Here is a 17,621-nt window from a genome sequence, read left to right on the forward strand (position 1 = left end):
GGCTGCAAGGTGACTTGGATAGGCTGGGTGAGTGGGCAAATGCATGGCAGATGCAGTATAATGTGGATAAATGTGAGGTTATCCACTTTGGTGGCAAAAACAGGAAAGTAGACTATTATCTAAATGGTGGCCGATTAGGAAAAGGGGAGAGGCAACGAGACCTGGGTGTCATGGTGCACCAGTCATTGAAAGTAGGCATGCAGGTGCAGCAGGCAGTGAAGAAAGCGAATGGTATGTTAGCATTCATAACAAAAGGATTTGAGTATAGGAGCAGGGAGGTTCGACTGCAGTTGTACAGGGTCTTGGTAAGACCACACCTGGAGTATTGCGTACAGTTTTGGTCTCCTAATCTGAGGAAGGACATTCTTGCCATAGAGGGAGTACAGAGAAGGTTCACCAGACTGATTCCTGGGACGCCAGGACTTTCATATGAAGAAAGACTGGATAGACTCGGCTTGTACTCGCTAGAATTTAGAAGATTGAGGGGGGGATCTTATAGAAACTTACAAAATTCTTAAATGGTTGGACAGGCTAGATGCAGGAAGATTGTTCCCGATGTTTGGGAAGTCCATGACAAGAGGTCACAGTTTAAGGATAAAGGGGAAATCCTTTAGGACCGAGATGAGAAAAACATTTTTCACACAGAGAGTGGTGAATCTCTGGAACTCTGCCACAGAAGGTAGTTGAGGCCAGTTCATTGGCTATATTTAAGAGGGAGTTAGATGTGGCCCTTGTGGCTAAAGGGATCAGGGGGTATGGAGAGAAGGCAGGTACAGGAGGATACTGAGTTGGATGATCAACCATTATCATATTGAATGGTGGTGCAGGCTCGAAGGGCCGAATGGCCTACTCCTGCACCTATTTTCTAAGTTTCTACATGTGATTTTTTTCTATTACAAATATCAAATTGTGGAGTACAGAGGCAAATAAATAAGTGATGTGTCTTTGTCCAAAACATTATGGAGGGCACTTTAGACGAGTACTTAAAACATGATGGTACAGGCTATTATTCATGAGAGGCTGGCATGGAGACGGTTGGCACAAGATCCCGTTGCTGGGACTTCATGACTGATACCAGACCAGAAGGTTTAAAGGAATAGAAAATGTAGTTAAGAATGGCAAAAAGAATATTAAGCAAGGAAAAAAAAAGCAAGATAAAGCTAGCCAGAAATATTAAGACATAGTGAGAGTACTTTTACTTCTCTAATTAAGAGTTTACAAAGTGAGTACTGATCCAATAGAGTATGAGTATGGGAAATTAATAATAAAACAGAGGTAGCAGATGAATTAAACAGGCATTTTGAATTGTTTTTACAACAGAGAATACAAGTGGCATTCCAGAAATTGCTGCAACTAGGGAATGAAAATGGAAAAACTGCTCACATCAGGGAGGTGGTGTCATGCAGATTGTTGGACCAACGATAATCCAAATCCTGAAGTACTTTATCCTGATGTTCTTAAAATGGGACTGGTGAGATGGTTGATGCATTGATTTGAACTTTTACAAGTTTTATAGAAAGTTCCAATGGATTGGAAAATAGCAAATCTTACTCCTTATTCAATGAGGAGACAGTAATCAGGAAACCACAGGCCACATTAAGAGAAATTACTTCTGTGTGGGCACTCTGATGTAATCAAGTTGTATTGTTTTTTGGTAGCAAAAGACTAAACGTCAAATAAAGATCATGTCCAATGATCCAAAAGCAGCACACTGACATTGAACAATACATACCCAAATGTGATGAACTATGCTTTGAAGAAATTGGAAAATATGTAGTTTAATAAATTGAGACATAAGAGAATACAAATGCTGGAATCTTAAGCAAAAAACAAAATGCTAGAGAAACCCAGCTGGTCAGGATGCATCAGTGGATGGAAAAGGACAGTCAACATTTCAGGTCACGACCCTTGTTCAGATGTCCGCCCTTGCCACCCTACAGGTGCTGCCTGGCCTGCTGAATTCCTTCAGCACTTTTTTTGTTGCTCCTGGTTGAATAAAGGATGCTTGGAAGCAATGCAGCAAAATAATTTGTTTTAGGATTGCCATTAATATCCTCCACTTAGCAGGAATTAAAGGTGTCAGATGTTCTGCTTATTGGGATAGAACAGGAAGGGATGAAGATCGGAAAAAAATCTAAATGTTAGTCGGGACCCAATCTGAAATAGAGGTTACACAACCAGAGGAAGTGGTTGAAGCAGGTACAACAACAACATTTAAAACACATATATAGGAAAGGCATAGAGGGATATGGGTCATATGTAGGTAAATGGGATTAGCAAAGATGAGCACCTTGGTCAGCATTCATGAGTTGGGCCAAAGGACTTGTTTCTGTGTTGACTATGACACAATAAGTTACATAGCCCCTATAGGCAACCATAGCCACATTAAGTTAAAGGAAAATCAAAGAAACAACACAATATAAATCTGAAACCAAAATAAAAAAGGTTGCAGCATCTGCAGAAAGATATACTTGCACAACACCTTAACAGAGACTGTAAGCGGAAAAGAGACCACTGAGGCAATTAAAGCGAAAGGCACAGGTGTAAACTCTGCTGGAAAGCAGGGAACTTCAATTATGACATTCCAGACCTTTTGAAAATTCACTAGTTCCACCTTATTCCTACTCTTATTAGGTTTGCCTAACTCCATTTCATTTGCATATATCTACACTCATTTTTGCCAATTATTATATTATAATATTGTGAGCCAGCCTTCTGAATTTTAAATATTTCCCCCTAGAGATTTTCACCAAGGTAGTCTCACCTGTGCTTCATGGAACTCCCGACCCCGCCAGCAGTAAAGCTGCAGTTTCTTCTTCACAGCGACACACATACTGAGAGTCAGCTCATCGCTGTCAGATCGCTGAAAATGTAGCATGCACGTTACAAACCACATTTGAAAAGTACATTTTCAAATATCCTATTCTGCCAACATTTTCACACAGAGAGTTGTGAGTCTGCGGAATTCTCTGCCTCAGAGGCCGGTTCTCTGGATACTTTTAAGAGAGAGCTAGATAGGGCTCTTAAAGATAGCGGAGTCAGGGGATATGGGGTGAAGGTAGGAACAGGGTACTGATTGGGGATGATCAGCCATGATCACATTGAATGGCGGTGCTGGCTCGAAGGGCCGAATGGCCTACTCCTGCACCTATTGTCCATTATGTGTGTAAAATATATAATATGTACAGTTGATCATAAATAATATTGATACAACTAAAACATTTTGAAAAACGTAGATCTTAAACTGACCCTCAATTCTGCAAAACGTACATCAGAAATTTAATTTTCACTGTTGTACATTTGGCTGCAGAACCACTGCAAACAGACGTTATCAAATCATAATCAGTGGAAGTGCAACAAAACTATTACATTCCAAGTCCCTTCCAGCAGGACTTTTTAATTTGCAAATATTATTAACTTGGGTTAGAGAAGGGGATGACAGGCAACAGTCCCCATTTTTGATACACACCCACGTGTACATATGAGGACCATGACCATTGACATTGCACATTTTTGGGTTATACAAAAGAGACTTATAAATAATTTGCAGAGGTATCCAGCAACCAGAAGCGTACCCCATATCAGATCAATCCCTCCAAATGAAGGGGGAATCAATTAATATATAGCTACATATTAAATTCCATCTATTGTCAGAATATTCTAAGACATGCAATAAGAAATCCATTATCACAAGGAGCCCCTTAACAGTACAGTAAACCATTGTTTTAATGGACCCCATTATTACAGTCTTTCAGTGAGAGCAGATGAACCCTGAACTTGCACCGCCTCCCCGGCCGTTTAGAGTGCAGTTTCCAAGGACCCCTGCCCGGTTCGCAAGGTGCACCAGCGAGCCCTTCTTCATTCACCCCATGGTCCAGTAAAAGCGGCTGGCCATTTTTGTGGGCCTCCTGTAGTCTACCTTGAAGGCATTAACTTGATTCACCCTTCCACTGGCCCATGCTCCTCACATCCAATGTCTCCAGCTCTCTCATGGTTACGCGGTCAGACGAGCCTTTGGGCGGATTCATGGACCCGCCGTCAGACGAGCCTTCAGCGGGCCACGATTGTGCCGTCCAACAGCCCCCCACCAAGTTATCTGTGGCAAAGAGTCCCAAAAGCTCGCAACTCTCACAGAATTAATACTTTCGCATTTCAGTTTTAAATGGCCTCCCCTTATTGAATCCTCTTCACACTCTGAAGAAGGGTTTCGGCCCGAAACGTTGCCTATTTCCTTCGCTCCATAGATGCTGCTGCACCCGCTGAGTTTCTCCAGCTTTTCTGTGTAACCTTCCCTTCCAACATGTTTAGTTGCCATGCATTTACTTCTTTCCAAGATCTGAGTATATATTTTAAACTGTTGTGATCCCAGTACCAATCCCTGGTCACAGATTAGCAAACCTAAACATATCTTCTTTACACCCCATTGCTACTTCCTACCTGTTAGCCATTTTTCTATCCGTGGCAATGTTATTTAACGTATGTTCTTATATTGCATCTTCATCTTTTGTGTGGTGCATTGTTGAGTGGTTTTTAGAAGTACAATATATATCTATTGGTTCTCTATCTACTCTGGCCAGACTTACTTAATAACACTAACAAATTTGTCAGATACAAGTTCCTCTTCTGAAGACATGTTAACTGCTTGATTAGATTATAATTTTTCAAATGTGTTGCCATTATTTCCTTAATATCTAGCATTTTCCAACAATAGGTAGACAGCCTATCATCCTACAGTTACCTGTTCTGTTCCCCCTTTTTTAGAATAGGTTGCCATACTGGCACCTTTCCAGTCCTCTGGCACTTATCCAGAATCTAGGGATTTTTTTTTTAAAGATGCATCCACTATCTTAGCTGCCACTTCTTTAAAGATCGTCAGATGCAGACTACATGGGCCAGAAAACTTAACAACCTTTAGTCCCATTAGTATGCCAATTCTCCATCAACGGGAATATTTATTTCCCGCACCTGCATTATTCAGTACAGAAATTGGATAATTAGTGTCCCTACCATAATGATGGTGCAAAATACCTGTTTAACTCCATTACTGTTTTTAAGTTTCCTGCAAACATTCTTTTGGAGGACCCAGTGTTCACCTGTACTATCTTTTTATTTAAAGAAATGCTTGTTTGCTTTTGCATTAATTGCGAGTTTGCCCTTGTGGTGTATTTTCTCTTGGTTCATTATCTTTTTTTATACAGCTTCACCGGATTTTGAACTAATCTCAGTGATTGGGTCTACCACTAACTTCTGCCTCTTTATACCTTTTTTCTTTCAATCCAATACACTTCATATCTCCTTGGTTGTCCATGGTTAGTTTATCACTTCCAGAGAATCTTCCCTTTTCACGTCATTTTTGTTGAATTTCATGAATTACTTCCTTAAATGTCAGCCACTGCTTGCCTATAATCTTTCCTGCTGGTCAATCACAGCAGTCCCCTTTTGCCAACATTATCCTAATCTCTACCCACATTCCACTGTATTTCTCTTTATTTAATTTAAACTTCCCTCCAACACTCGTCCAACCAGTGTTTTTCCCCAGCACTTTTAAAAAAAATGGTGCCTTGTGACATTGACCCTTTCTTACATTGCTATTTATTTCATCTACTACTAACAGCACTATTCAATTTTCCTTCTCACCTGTCCTGCCAAAAATATCTCTAAATATTAAATTTCCATCTTTGATCACCCTTCAACCATGTCTCCATAATTATTCCCCTTCACCACGATCAGGTGCAATTAGTTCACGTGCCTTTTTTGGAATGCCTTTCATTTTGCCCGTTTCTCATTAAAACATTTTTGTACTATGGCCCTACTTGCACCTCCCCCCTGATTTCCCCACCTTCAACACTTGAATTCTATAGTTTTTCTTTCATTTCTGTCCTGTACACTCCCCCAACTCTTCGAACTCCGAAGTAGCACTTTTGAGAATCATTAATGGAAGGCCACTTGTACAAGTTACCAGATGGGGCAAATGTACCCCATCACCAACCAGCAGTAAAAGATATAGGCTGAAAACTTTGAAAAGAAAGGGTATTGAGGGCAGTTTTGCCTTTTTAAAATAACTCCTGTTAAGGAGATTTGATAATGCTTCTACAACTCCCAGTCATATAATGTGCACTCAATTGCTCCCATATTCCCTGTACAAGTAGGCAGGGATTGAAATAAAGTTATCATCTTTAGATTTGTTAAGGAGATTTATTGAATCCTTACACAGCATAAATAATAATACTATCTGCACATCCTGCCTCTTACCTTCAAATCGCATGAGAAGAGACTGGCCCCTTTGGCCTTTGCAACCATTGTAATTTGTTGGAATGTGAGTAAATCATGAACATAAATATTATTTTCTGCAGGAAAAGAGAAAATATATTTAAATATTATTAGAAATAGTCCATTGCCTAAAAAATTTATTTCAGTCAGTACGGATTTATGTATCTATTCTGTCTACGCTAATAAACTACATATTGTTAAACTCAAAAATCTTCACCATTTTAAACATCCATTCCACTTGAAAGAACAACTCTGAGATTATTGAGCTAGAACTTCTGGATTTGCCCTCCCTTTTATAGTTATTTACTTTTTAATTTAATTTTTCAATGTAAAATTGCAGTTCAAAGTGCTTTCTGCTTCAACGTCGAAAGGCAACGTTATGTTTATCCATTTCCGCAGAACTCTACATTATTAACAATGAAGTCTTATGTGCATTCTACAAAAGATTCATTTGCAAATACATCAGGATCCATGAAATGTTCATCTAAAATAAAACATTTTTAATAACATTCAGCTTTGTGCTGTCTTATTTTCATACACGTGAACTTAATTTACAATACTGTTTACTTTAAAAACTGCCATAAAACTACTCCAATCCCAGGATTTTGCAGATTAAAGGGAGACACACTGGTCACGAGTATGTTAAATTTTGTTTAAGCTGAATGATGCAATTCGACATTGATACTTTAATTTAAGAAGACCACAGTTCCTGTCACCAGATCTGAATTAATTATAAATGCGTTCTTTAAAACCACTGTCACATTATCAGAGGATCATCACGCCAGGATGAAATCCAATTTATTAGATTATTGTACATGGGGAAATTATTAAATGATTTGCAAATATGATTTTATAATATCAAATTTGTAACACCTCAGACCAAAGCAGGGAGCAGGGTGAAAAAGACATCCCACTGCTCAGATGGTATGGCTGGCACAGATGTGTTGCAGGTAGAGCTACTGCCCCACAGGTCCAATAACCCGGATTTGATTCTGAACTCGGGAGCAATCTGTTTGGTGGTTTCATGTATGGGTGATCAATGGTTGGCGTGGACTTGGTGGACACTATATCTCTGAATTAAGCTAAACTATAATGGTAACCTGATAATGAAGCAAGTGAATTGTTACACAAAAGTCCCTTTCTTTTACAAGGAAATTACTAACCCATTTAAAGTACTACAATTAAACGCACAACAGCTAAATTCACTTTAATTGACATAGAAATGTTATAATTGGATTCAAAAGTAAAATGTCAACTTTTAATTTTTACTTACCCAAAAGTGAAATCAGTATCTTAAATTGGGATACCACATAAAGCTGGAAGACCAAAACAAAAACACATTATGGAGTAACTCAGTTAAACCAACATCACGATTAACCATGAGACAGCTTGCTAATCATTTTCAGGATTGCATCAATTGGAACAAATAAGAAACACATTATATTGTAGCATGAAAAAACTGGTCAAGAAAATAGACAGAAATGATTCACACAAGATTCACCAGAACAGTCTATAAACCAAATAGGACAAAACTGCGTGGAACTTAGGTGTGAGTAAACAGGAATGCAGTCTGGGTGCACAATTATACTCTAAATGGGATAACATTTTATTACTGAGGCAGGAGAGAGGAGGAGCAAATGTCTCAAAAGTAGAACAGTACTATCAAACTCAGGACAACGCAAGATGACTGGTACCTACAATCTGGAAATTATGTCTAAAATTCAGTTAAGAGACATTGCGTGTAAAGTAAGTTTTGCAGAAGGAACCAGGAGACTCTGTTCAAGGTGCACAACATCACATGGTTATTAATTAAGGAACCACAGCACTAAACTTTTCCAATCTCCAGATCCCAAAACTATTTCAAGATGAGGACCAATTAACAGAATGTGTAGAATAGAACTGCAAAAGCTGGTTTAACTCAAAGATAGACACAAAATGCTGGAGTATGTCAGCGGGACTGGCAGCGTCTCTGGAGAGAAGGAATGGGTGACATTTCGGGTCGAGACCCTTCTTCCGACTGATCCAATTAACCAATTCACAGGAGGGTCAGAGTTACAGAACCATTAGCTTTAAATTCACATCAAACTAATCTGTCCTGACAGCACCAACATTAAAAACTGAAAAGTCAGGATACACATCCCAACACTCGCCTTTATTTGATGTACAATACTGTAAAATATTCCAGGTCTTTGATTCTTTATTTATCCTTTTTTCAGTTTGTGGATTCATTGTTCTCCCCCAATTGTCAGAAGAGGAGTCTACTGCAACAAATTGCCCAGCCTATAATTTGAGTTTTTGTTACTGGTCCACTTGAGTTTCTGATCAATGGTGACATCCAAAATTATGTCAGTGACACTGACATTCAGAAGAGATGTCATTGTCATTGTTGTTGGAGATAGTCATTGTCTGACAGCTTTGTAGAATAATTGTTACTTGCCCTACTGATCTGGCCACACCTGATCATTGTCTAGGTCTTCCTTGATGGATGGAAGGTCATTGATGATGGGCCTGGGTCATTGATGATGGACTCTATTTTTGTGGCCTGACTCTAGCTTTTGGAACCCTTTTGTCTTTAATATTGATTGATTTCAGTTTCACTAGGACTTATTGATGCTATACCCTAATCAAATGCTGCTTTAGTGTTAAGGCCAGACACATATGGAAAACAACTGATTCAGGTTTGAGACGTGGCTTTGACGAGATCAAATGGTCTTTGTGAAACAGAAACTGGGCATAGGTGAGCAGATTACTAGCGAGCGAGTGCTGTTTTTCACTTGATTTAGTGTAAGCCGGTTGGGTAGGAATTAGCCGATTGGATTTGTCCTTGCTGTTGATGAGCGTTCCATAGCTGCACAATTTGCCACACTTTTGGGTAAATTTCAGAGCTTAAATTATATTGGAAAAAGACCAAGAATGCGCATTTGGTGATGTCACAAGGATGAAGCACATTTTAATCATAGTATTGGGCATTAATGTCAACTCACCACTTTTACAAAATGGCAAAAAGGGATCGACATAATTCCATACATCAACAAAACAAAAATGATGAATGATCTGGGTTTTAGATTTTATCACCAGATTCCATTTACTTACCCGAGTATAGGAAGGGCAAAGTGCCATTTGTATTTTGTGTTCAGAAATAAAATAAACATAACCAAAGTTTGCTGGAAAGCAATTGGGTGCACACTGAGTGTGCACATTGTGTGTCAAGCAACTCAGAACAGGGAGCTGGGAATCAGAAGAAATTTGACCGGGCTGACCTTAGACTGGTGGAAGATCAAATTCCACAAGATTAGCTGGGCCAGATATTCAGTCAGATCTAACAGGTAAGCTCAGATATGATAAGAATAAGCGCTACTCAGCACATGCATGCCCACTGATCAGCGACTGAATATTTAACATAAGTGCAGTCCAGTGAAAGAGAAACAAAAGAGGCAGCCTGAGCAGACCCTAGATTTCTTGCCCCTCCCACATCAGGAGGTTGCATTCAAAGCCTACCTTAAATTCATTATCATTTGAAGCCCTATCACCTTACAATTTATTTGTCATATTGAGGGGAGCTTCTGGAAGGTCACAGCAGGGCTAAGAAGCTGAAGGGTTCCAATCAGAAATGTCATCCATCCATTTCCCTCTACATATGATACCTTGCCCATTGAGTTCCTCCAGCACTTTGTTCTTTGCTCAAAATTCCAGCATTGGCAATCTTGTGTCTTCGTACAACTCACCCCCATCAGCAAGGCAGAGCAGCGATAACTCCGCCCTGGTGATTGGCAGAAAATAACTTTGACAACAACCATCAAGGAGCACAGGCAGCAAAGGCTGACTCTGAGCTCTCTAACCATGTGAGAGAAGATGACACCGGCACCACCCAAGGCAGGACTCTGGGAGCCCCCGAAAACATGTGTGACTGCCCCCAAGTATAATAGATTGTGCTTGGGTCATGGCAGATAATAAGAGCCCAAGTTAAGTATTGTGCGTCCCTGTGCACAAGGATCCAATGCGTTCTTTGGCTTTTCTCGAAAGTATAATGCGCCTGGGCAAAACACTTATTCTTACTAGGGAGCATAGGCCATTGACAAATGTCCTCCACCTCAATGGCAGTTCTTTCGAGATCTCCCCAGTTGAGCCCACTCTCAGACATTTCTGTCTGGACAAAACACACTTAATGTATAATGGTTTAAGTGCTCAGAACAGGTAGGTGGAACAGCACCATTAGTCTTAGTCATAGTGTATCTCAAACTCCAATCAGACAATCAGACAAATAGCTCACTAATGCACATCATCTTGACTTACACGTGAATGAAAATCAAAAGTGAAACCATCTAGTACCATTGGAATCAAATTACCACAAAAAATTATGAAGAAACTATCAAAAGATTTGGCGAAGAAAATGCTGAATTCAGAAGCAGCTTCAAGAGGCATTTAAACAGGGATTTGTAAAACCTACTTTAATGCATAAGACTGGATGTCATTCAAATTATCAATTATTCAGTTACCATTCTAAATCACACCAGTGAATTGTAGCACAAGTGATAGATATCAGGAGTAAGGGGCTGGAAATTAGAGAAAAATTTAGTTAAAAAAAAAAATTAAATCACTAAAATATCACATCTCTCATCAATCAGACAATATTATATCCACTGAAACAAAGGATGTAATAAATACCTGTTGAATTTTCTTTGAAAAGTTTTTGTTAGACTTTTCTAATAAGACTTCAAATTTGTTGTTACCTGTTAAAAGAAAGGAAAGAGGACTCAAGGATTAACTTGTTTTTCGTAATCATTCAAATACTTCAAAACCAATAAGAATTTCTCAACTTCTTTGATTGATGAATAACGGCCTAGGGCTTCCACTCAATTATAGTCAGATTTATACAGCACAGAAATGGGTCCATCAGCCAACCACATCCATGCATACCTATCTGTCCATCAGCACTAATCCTATTTGCCCATACTACGCATGTATGAACTCATTTTATACGCCCTCGGAAAACACCCTAAAGTCCCATGATCGGTTTGGGAAGATGTGCATGGCGACCTCAGTGTACAGAAGGGGTGGATGCTGGAGGAGATGGCCATGCTTTGAGGTAGTCGCAAGTTATGGTGTTGCCAGAGGCAGCCATGGGAGGCTACCGCAGCTCTCTAATGAGTGAATTAAGGGTCAACTAACACTGCACAGGGCATCAGTAGAGGTATTTGATGGCCAGTCCAAAACCTGCATCGATCCAGTGCTGTCAGCACCCTGGGCAGAAAAAAATAAATTGCATATGTCCTTTGGCCAAGGTTGGACTTTTCAGAGAAGTAGCAAGATCGGGAAAGCGGCTGGAGGTCATTGTCAGTGTACAGTACAGAGACAACAAAATGCAGTTAGCATCTCCCTGGAAGAGCGACATAGAATATGATTTCAATAAATAAATCTATTTACATGCATACAGTCATAGTGTTTTTCCTGTGGGAGGAGTGTCGGGGGGGGGGGGGGGGGTGATTGGCAGTCACCGAGGTACATTGTTGAGTAGTGTGTGTTATGCGCTCCCTCTGCTGGTGTTATAGGGTACTCACCTGTTTCTGTTTTCTCCTGAGTGCAGGCGTGGCTGTGAGTCAGGAATCACGGGGTTAAAGGCTCCTGTACCGATTGGCCAAGCTGCATCATGTGACTCATCCGAAGCTTAAAGGCTCCTGTACCCGATTGGCCAAGCTGCATCATGTGACTCATCTGAAGCTTAAATACCAGTCTCCCAGGATTCTTGCTCTTCTTCGTAAACCCTGACTTGTGAGCAGCCTGCTGGTGTGAGCTGAGGAAGGCCTGGCCACATGGCATAGAACTTTGTGTACTTTCACCATTACATGTTAACAAATATTGAATTGGGACGGATAAGGGCTGACCTTAGTGTTTTCGTGTATTTTGTTTCAGGGTTATATCTCTTGAGGCAGGTTTTAGAGTCGTCCGGTTTGACCATCCATCAGGGCTGGCTGGAGCACTATTAAATTGTTTGGCAGTCCATCCATATCCCTGACTGGGTTGTTTGAATCAGGTTTGGGTTTTGTGTTCCATTGAATAATTAAAACTATTTTTGAACTTGAACCTGGTTTTTGAATTATGTTACGCGGCTCTGAAGTACCTGCATTCGGGAGTCGCAACAGTGTGACAGCCGCAGGGAAGAAGCTGTTCCTGGACCTGCTGGTCCGACAACGGAGAGACCTGTAGCGCCTCCCGGATGGTAGGAGGATAAACAGTCGATGGTTGGGGTGAGAGCAGTCCTTGGCGATGCTGAGCGCCCTTCGCAGACAACGCTTGCTTTGGACAGACTCAATGGAGGGGAGCGAGGAACCGGTGATGCGTTGGGAAATTTTCATCACCCTCTGCAGTGCTTTCTGGTCAGAGACAGAGCAGTTGCCATACCATACTGTGATACAGTTGGTAAGGATGCTCTCGATGGTGCAGCGGTAGAAGTTCACCAGAATCTGAGGAGACAGATGGACCTTCTTCAGTCTCCTCAGGAAGAAGAGACGCTGGTGAGCCTTCTTGACCAGAGTTGAGGTATTGTGGGTCCAAGAGAGGTCATCGGAGATGTTGACCCCCAGGAACCTGAAGCTGGAAACATGTTCCACCCTCGTCCCGTTGATGTGGATGGGGGTGTGCGTGCCGCCCCTAGACTTCCTGAAGTCTACAATGAGCTCCTTGGTCTTCTTGGAGTTAAGGGCCAGGTTGTTGTCAGTGCACCATGCACTTATCGAGGCGCCGCGGTCTTGATGCCTTTCGGATCGCCATGATGAAGCCTGGGTCAGGGTCCGGGCGAGGCCTCGTGTGCCGGACTGGAGGAGCTGGTCCTCGCGGGTCAGAGACCGGGTCGGCGGAACGGCTGACAGAGCCCGCGGCTGTGGCCCAGGTGAGCATCACGGAGGCGTGAAGTGGGGCATAGACAGCGGTAAGGCCTCGGTGGTGGTCAAGGAACGTTAGTTGTGATGTCTCACGATGATGGGGCCTTGGCGGTGGTGAAGCCTCGCGGCAGCAGCAATGCCTCGCGGGTCGACAGTAGATGAGAGCGTGGGGGGACCACAGTGAGGGGGAGGGGAAGAACAATGAAGGACCCGGCGTGGGAAGACTGCTGTGAGGGAGGTGGGGAAGAACAATGGAGAACCCGGCATGGGGGGACCGCGGTGAGGGAGGAGTGGAAGAACTATGGAGGACCTGGTGTGGGAGGACCGCCGTGAGGGAGGTGGGGGGAGAACAATGGAAGACCTGCCGCTGGAGAAACCGCCTTAAAGGGGGAAAGGAAGAACTATGGAGGACCCGGCATTGGGGGACCGGCGTGAGGGAGGTGAGGGGAGAACAATGGACAATTGGGGAGGGGGGGAGAACAAAGAACAATGGGGACCTGGCATGGGGGAACCGCTGTCAGGGGGAGAACAAAAGGAGGAGCCGGCGTGCTTTGTAACTTTGTCAGGGCCGTAGGTGGCTGCTACTTGTATACATTGGATATACAACAAAGAATTTCACTGTGCCTAGTCACATGTGACAATAAAGTATTCCATTCCATTTCAAAATGACGCCAGAACTGTAGACTCTTTGTGTGCTGTTCCAGAAGAGGATCTATTGTACTTATGTATAGTATTTTTTGACTAGAAAGAATGCAGAACATCGCATCACTGTGCACATGACAATAAATAACTAACTGATCGTAATTGCCTGTAAAAAATGTCGCATAAATATAGTGATTATATCGGACTCCACCACTTCATCTGGCAGCAAGTTCCAGATGTTAAAAACTTTGCCCTCAAATCTCCTTTAAAACTCCTTCCTCTCACCTTGAACCTGTACTCTCTCATTTTTAATGATTGGTTAGATCTACCTAATGAATACAATTCATTTTAGCCAATTATTTCTTAGTATGTTATGTATCCTGGAAGATTACAAATTGGGACACAAAATAGCATTATGGAAAATAATTATGTCAAAGAATTTGAAATGATGCAACAGATTTGCATGATTTTACTCAGATTTGGAAAGGAATGGGCTAATTAGGGTCAGTCAGTGAGGTTTTCTCTGCGATGGGTCATATCTTACAAACTTGATTGAATTTCTGAGGTGACCTTTATGAGAGTAGGGCAGTGGATCATGCCCACGTGCATTTTGGTAAGGCATTTTACAAAGTCCCCCATGGTAGGCTGATCCAAAACATTTATCTGCATGGGATCCACAGAGGATTGGTTATTTAGATTCAGAATTGGCTTCCAAATTGAAGACAGAAGGTTGTGATGGAAGGGTGTCCTTCTGGCTGGTCAGTGATCAGTAGAGTTTTGCTGGGATCTATGTTGGGACATAATTTGTTTGTGATATCTATATAGATAACTTGGACATAAATATAGATGGATTGATTGGTAAGTTTGTAGACAATAGTAAAATTGGTGGAGTTACTGACAATAAGGAAGGTTATCATAGTATATAATGGGATATAGATAAGCTACAGAACTGAGCAGAGAAATGGCAGATGAAATTTAATCTGAGCAAGTGTGACGTGTTACACTTTGGGAGGACAATTATAGGGGAAAATATAGTTAATGGCAAGCCCCTAAACAACAATGTTGCACAGTGGAATCTTGGGGTCCAAGTCCATAGCTCCAAGTATATTGGGTGATAAGGTGACATATGGGTGAGAAGGTGTCCCTTCCCCACCTCCCCAGGTACTTTAAAGAGTTCTATCTAACTCTCTCTTGAAAGCCTTCAGAGAATTTGCCCCCACTGCCTTCTGAGGCAGAGAATCCACAGCTTCACAACTCTCTGTGTGAAAACGTTTTTCCTCATCTCTGTTCTAAATGGCTTACCCCTTATTCTTAATCTGTGGCCCCTGGTTCTGGACTCTCCCCACATCGGGAACATGTTTCCTGCATTTGGAGTATTGTGTGCAGTTCTGGTCTTGTCATTACAGAAAGGATGTGGAGGCTTTGAGAGGGTGCAAAAGAGGTTTAGCCGAATGCTACCTGCATTAGAGGGTATTAGCTATAAGGAAAGGTTGGCCAAACCTGAATCGTTTTTCTCTGGAACGTTGAGAGAAGGCCTAATAAAAGTAGATGAAAATTGTTTGAGGCATGAATAAGGTTGACAGTCAGAACCCTTTTTCCAAGATGAGAATATCAAAGACTAAAGAGTATTGCTTTAAGTGAGAGGGGCAAAATTTAAAGGCAGGGCAAGTTTTGTATTTAAAGAGAGTGGAGGATGCCTGGAACACATTGCCAGGGGTAGTGGTGGAGCAGATACAAGAGTAGCATTTTAGATAGGCACATTCATGTGCAGGGACTGGAGAGATATAAATTATGTGCAGGCGGAGAAAGAAGACTATTTTAGCTTGGCAGCATGTTTGGCACAGACATATGGGCCAAAGGACCTGTTCCTGTGCTGTTCTATGTTTGCTGATTTAAAAAAAGAATACTTTATTGTCATTGTAAATACATACAACAAAATTTCAGGCGCACTGCCCGAGCGGAGCTCCAACGTAACTGATAAATAATAACGACAATGGAAACAACAAAAACGGCAAGAAAAACGTGAACATGTCCATTAACAGATCCTCACGGCACTGTCAGCAGATCGGGCAATTGCAAACAGCATTTATGTGACACAAAGTTCTGTCCAAAAAAAATCAACTTGCCCAATTCCTTCTTGATCCTGTAGAGGAGGAGATGTCCTGGCTTGGTACCAACAAGAAGCCAATCCTCTAAGAGAAAAAAAAAGTTATTCTAGTTGTTAAATAGTTGAAGAATTCTTCATGAAATACCATCAGTTCTAACCGCAGAAAACTCCAGATACACTGTTGCTCGGTATGTGCACAAAAAGTTCTAGCTGGCCTATAGTGCAATATCATTTAGATAAAAGCAAGCAAGCAAAATAAAAACACCTACAATCTTCTTCCAATTCTTTTAGGCGCTACACATAAAATACATTAGTCAGAGCACTTCCCATCACATACAAAACAAATAGATCTATCATCAATACATCATATCCATATCCATCCATATCCATATCCATATAACTATAAAACTCTGATCTTGGATGTGTGTGTATTTATTTATTTGTTTGGGTGTTTTCACATCTTCTCGAAAAAACGCACAAACGGGAAATTGTTTACATATTCTGGTAGAGATTTACCCCCAGGAGTCTGAAATCGGCTTACCTGAAAATGTTGTACTTTATTTCAAATTTTGAAATCAAAATGCCTGTTTTTTGCTGATGACGTGACAATGGATCTGCCTGCCTGCCGTCTGTTCGTGCTGCGACTGACGTCTCCTCCCACCCCTCCCTCCTTCCCCCGTTGTTTTAAAGTCACCATGTCGACCAAAGATCATAGCTGAAGACTGCGGCACGCACTGCGAGTGAAGAACGAGCACGTTGGGCCCTGTATTAGAGCTCTCGGGGCCAGTCCGTCGCTGCCGAAAAACCTTTGGAAAAAAAACTCTGCTGTCTTCTTGCTCACGCTGCGAATGACGTCACCCCACCCCCCCCCCCCCGACCACTGCCCCTGCGTGTTGGGGGCTATGCGTCAGTGGATAAGGCGGGGATGGGGTAAAAGGAGCCAATGAATAATATTAATATAATGTCAAGGGGGGTGGATAGTGTGTGTGGGGGGGGGATGGTTAGTGTGTGTGTGTGATGCCGCAGGTCGCCCCCCCCCACCCCCGCAACCGCACGTTGAGGGGACGGGACACAACGGGTCCCACTTGGTCTAGTTACCCATAAATATGTGACAAAATCACCTCACCGCTGAGAAGACTAAAAATTGGAAGGGTAGAATCGATAACTTTGTTAGGGATGGTTTTGAACACACTATTTCAGGCAGTGAATTCTAGATCAGCTAGCTGTTCAATTGGGAGTAGGGGATAGAGTCTTTGCAGGAAGCAGGGCGGAAAGAAGTGTGGTCGAGATTATTGTGGGAGTCAGTGGGTTTGTAATAGACGTCAGTTATAAATTGTCTATTTCCTGTGATGTAGGCAGCAAGATCAAAAAAGGGGAGGGTGGTGTCGGAGATGGTCCAAGAAAATTTGAGTGCAGGATGAAAATTGGTGATAAAGTTGATGAAGTCCATGAGTTCTGCATGGGTGCAGGAAGTAGCATCGATGCAGTCATCAATGTAACGGAGATAGAGTTCGGGGATAGGGCCAGTGTATGCCTGGAACAGGGATTGTTCAACGCACCCTACAAAGAGGCAAGCAAAGGTGGGGCCGATGCGGGTGCCCATAGCTATACCTTGGATGGAGGAAGTGGGAGGAGTCAAAGGAGAAGTTGTTGAGGGTGAGGACCAGCTAGGCCAAGTAGAGTGTTAGTAGAGGGAAAATTGGATGGTTCTGCGGTCGAGGAAG

The 17,621-nt window shown here is 42.0% G+C and overlaps 1 protein-coding gene across 1 annotated transcript in view; it reads right to left on the reverse strand.

Moving 5' to 3' along the window:
• Positions 1-17,621, reverse strand: part of vps39 (VPS39 subunit of HOPS complex) — an 83,294-nt gene that overhangs the window by 56,178 nt on the left and 9,495 nt on the right. Inside the window, exons 2-6 of the mRNA XM_055640929.1 lie at positions 15,917-15,982; positions 10,936-11,000; positions 7,544-7,586; positions 6,253-6,347; positions 2,765-2,863 (exon numbers count right to left, since the gene is read on the reverse strand). Of these exons, the coding sequence (XP_055496904.1) occupies positions 2,765-2,863; positions 6,253-6,347; positions 7,544-7,586; positions 10,936-11,000; positions 15,917-15,982 (368 nt within the window). The remainder of the gene's footprint in view (positions 1-2,764; positions 2,864-6,252; positions 6,348-7,543; positions 7,587-10,935; positions 11,001-15,916; positions 15,983-17,621) is intronic.

The sequence above is a fragment of the Leucoraja erinacea genome, chromosome 9 (assembly GCF_028641065.1).
Source record: "Leucoraja erinacea ecotype New England chromosome 9, Leri_hhj_1, whole genome shotgun sequence".
NCBI lineage: Eukaryota > Metazoa > Chordata > Chondrichthyes > Rajiformes > Rajidae > Leucoraja > Leucoraja erinaceus.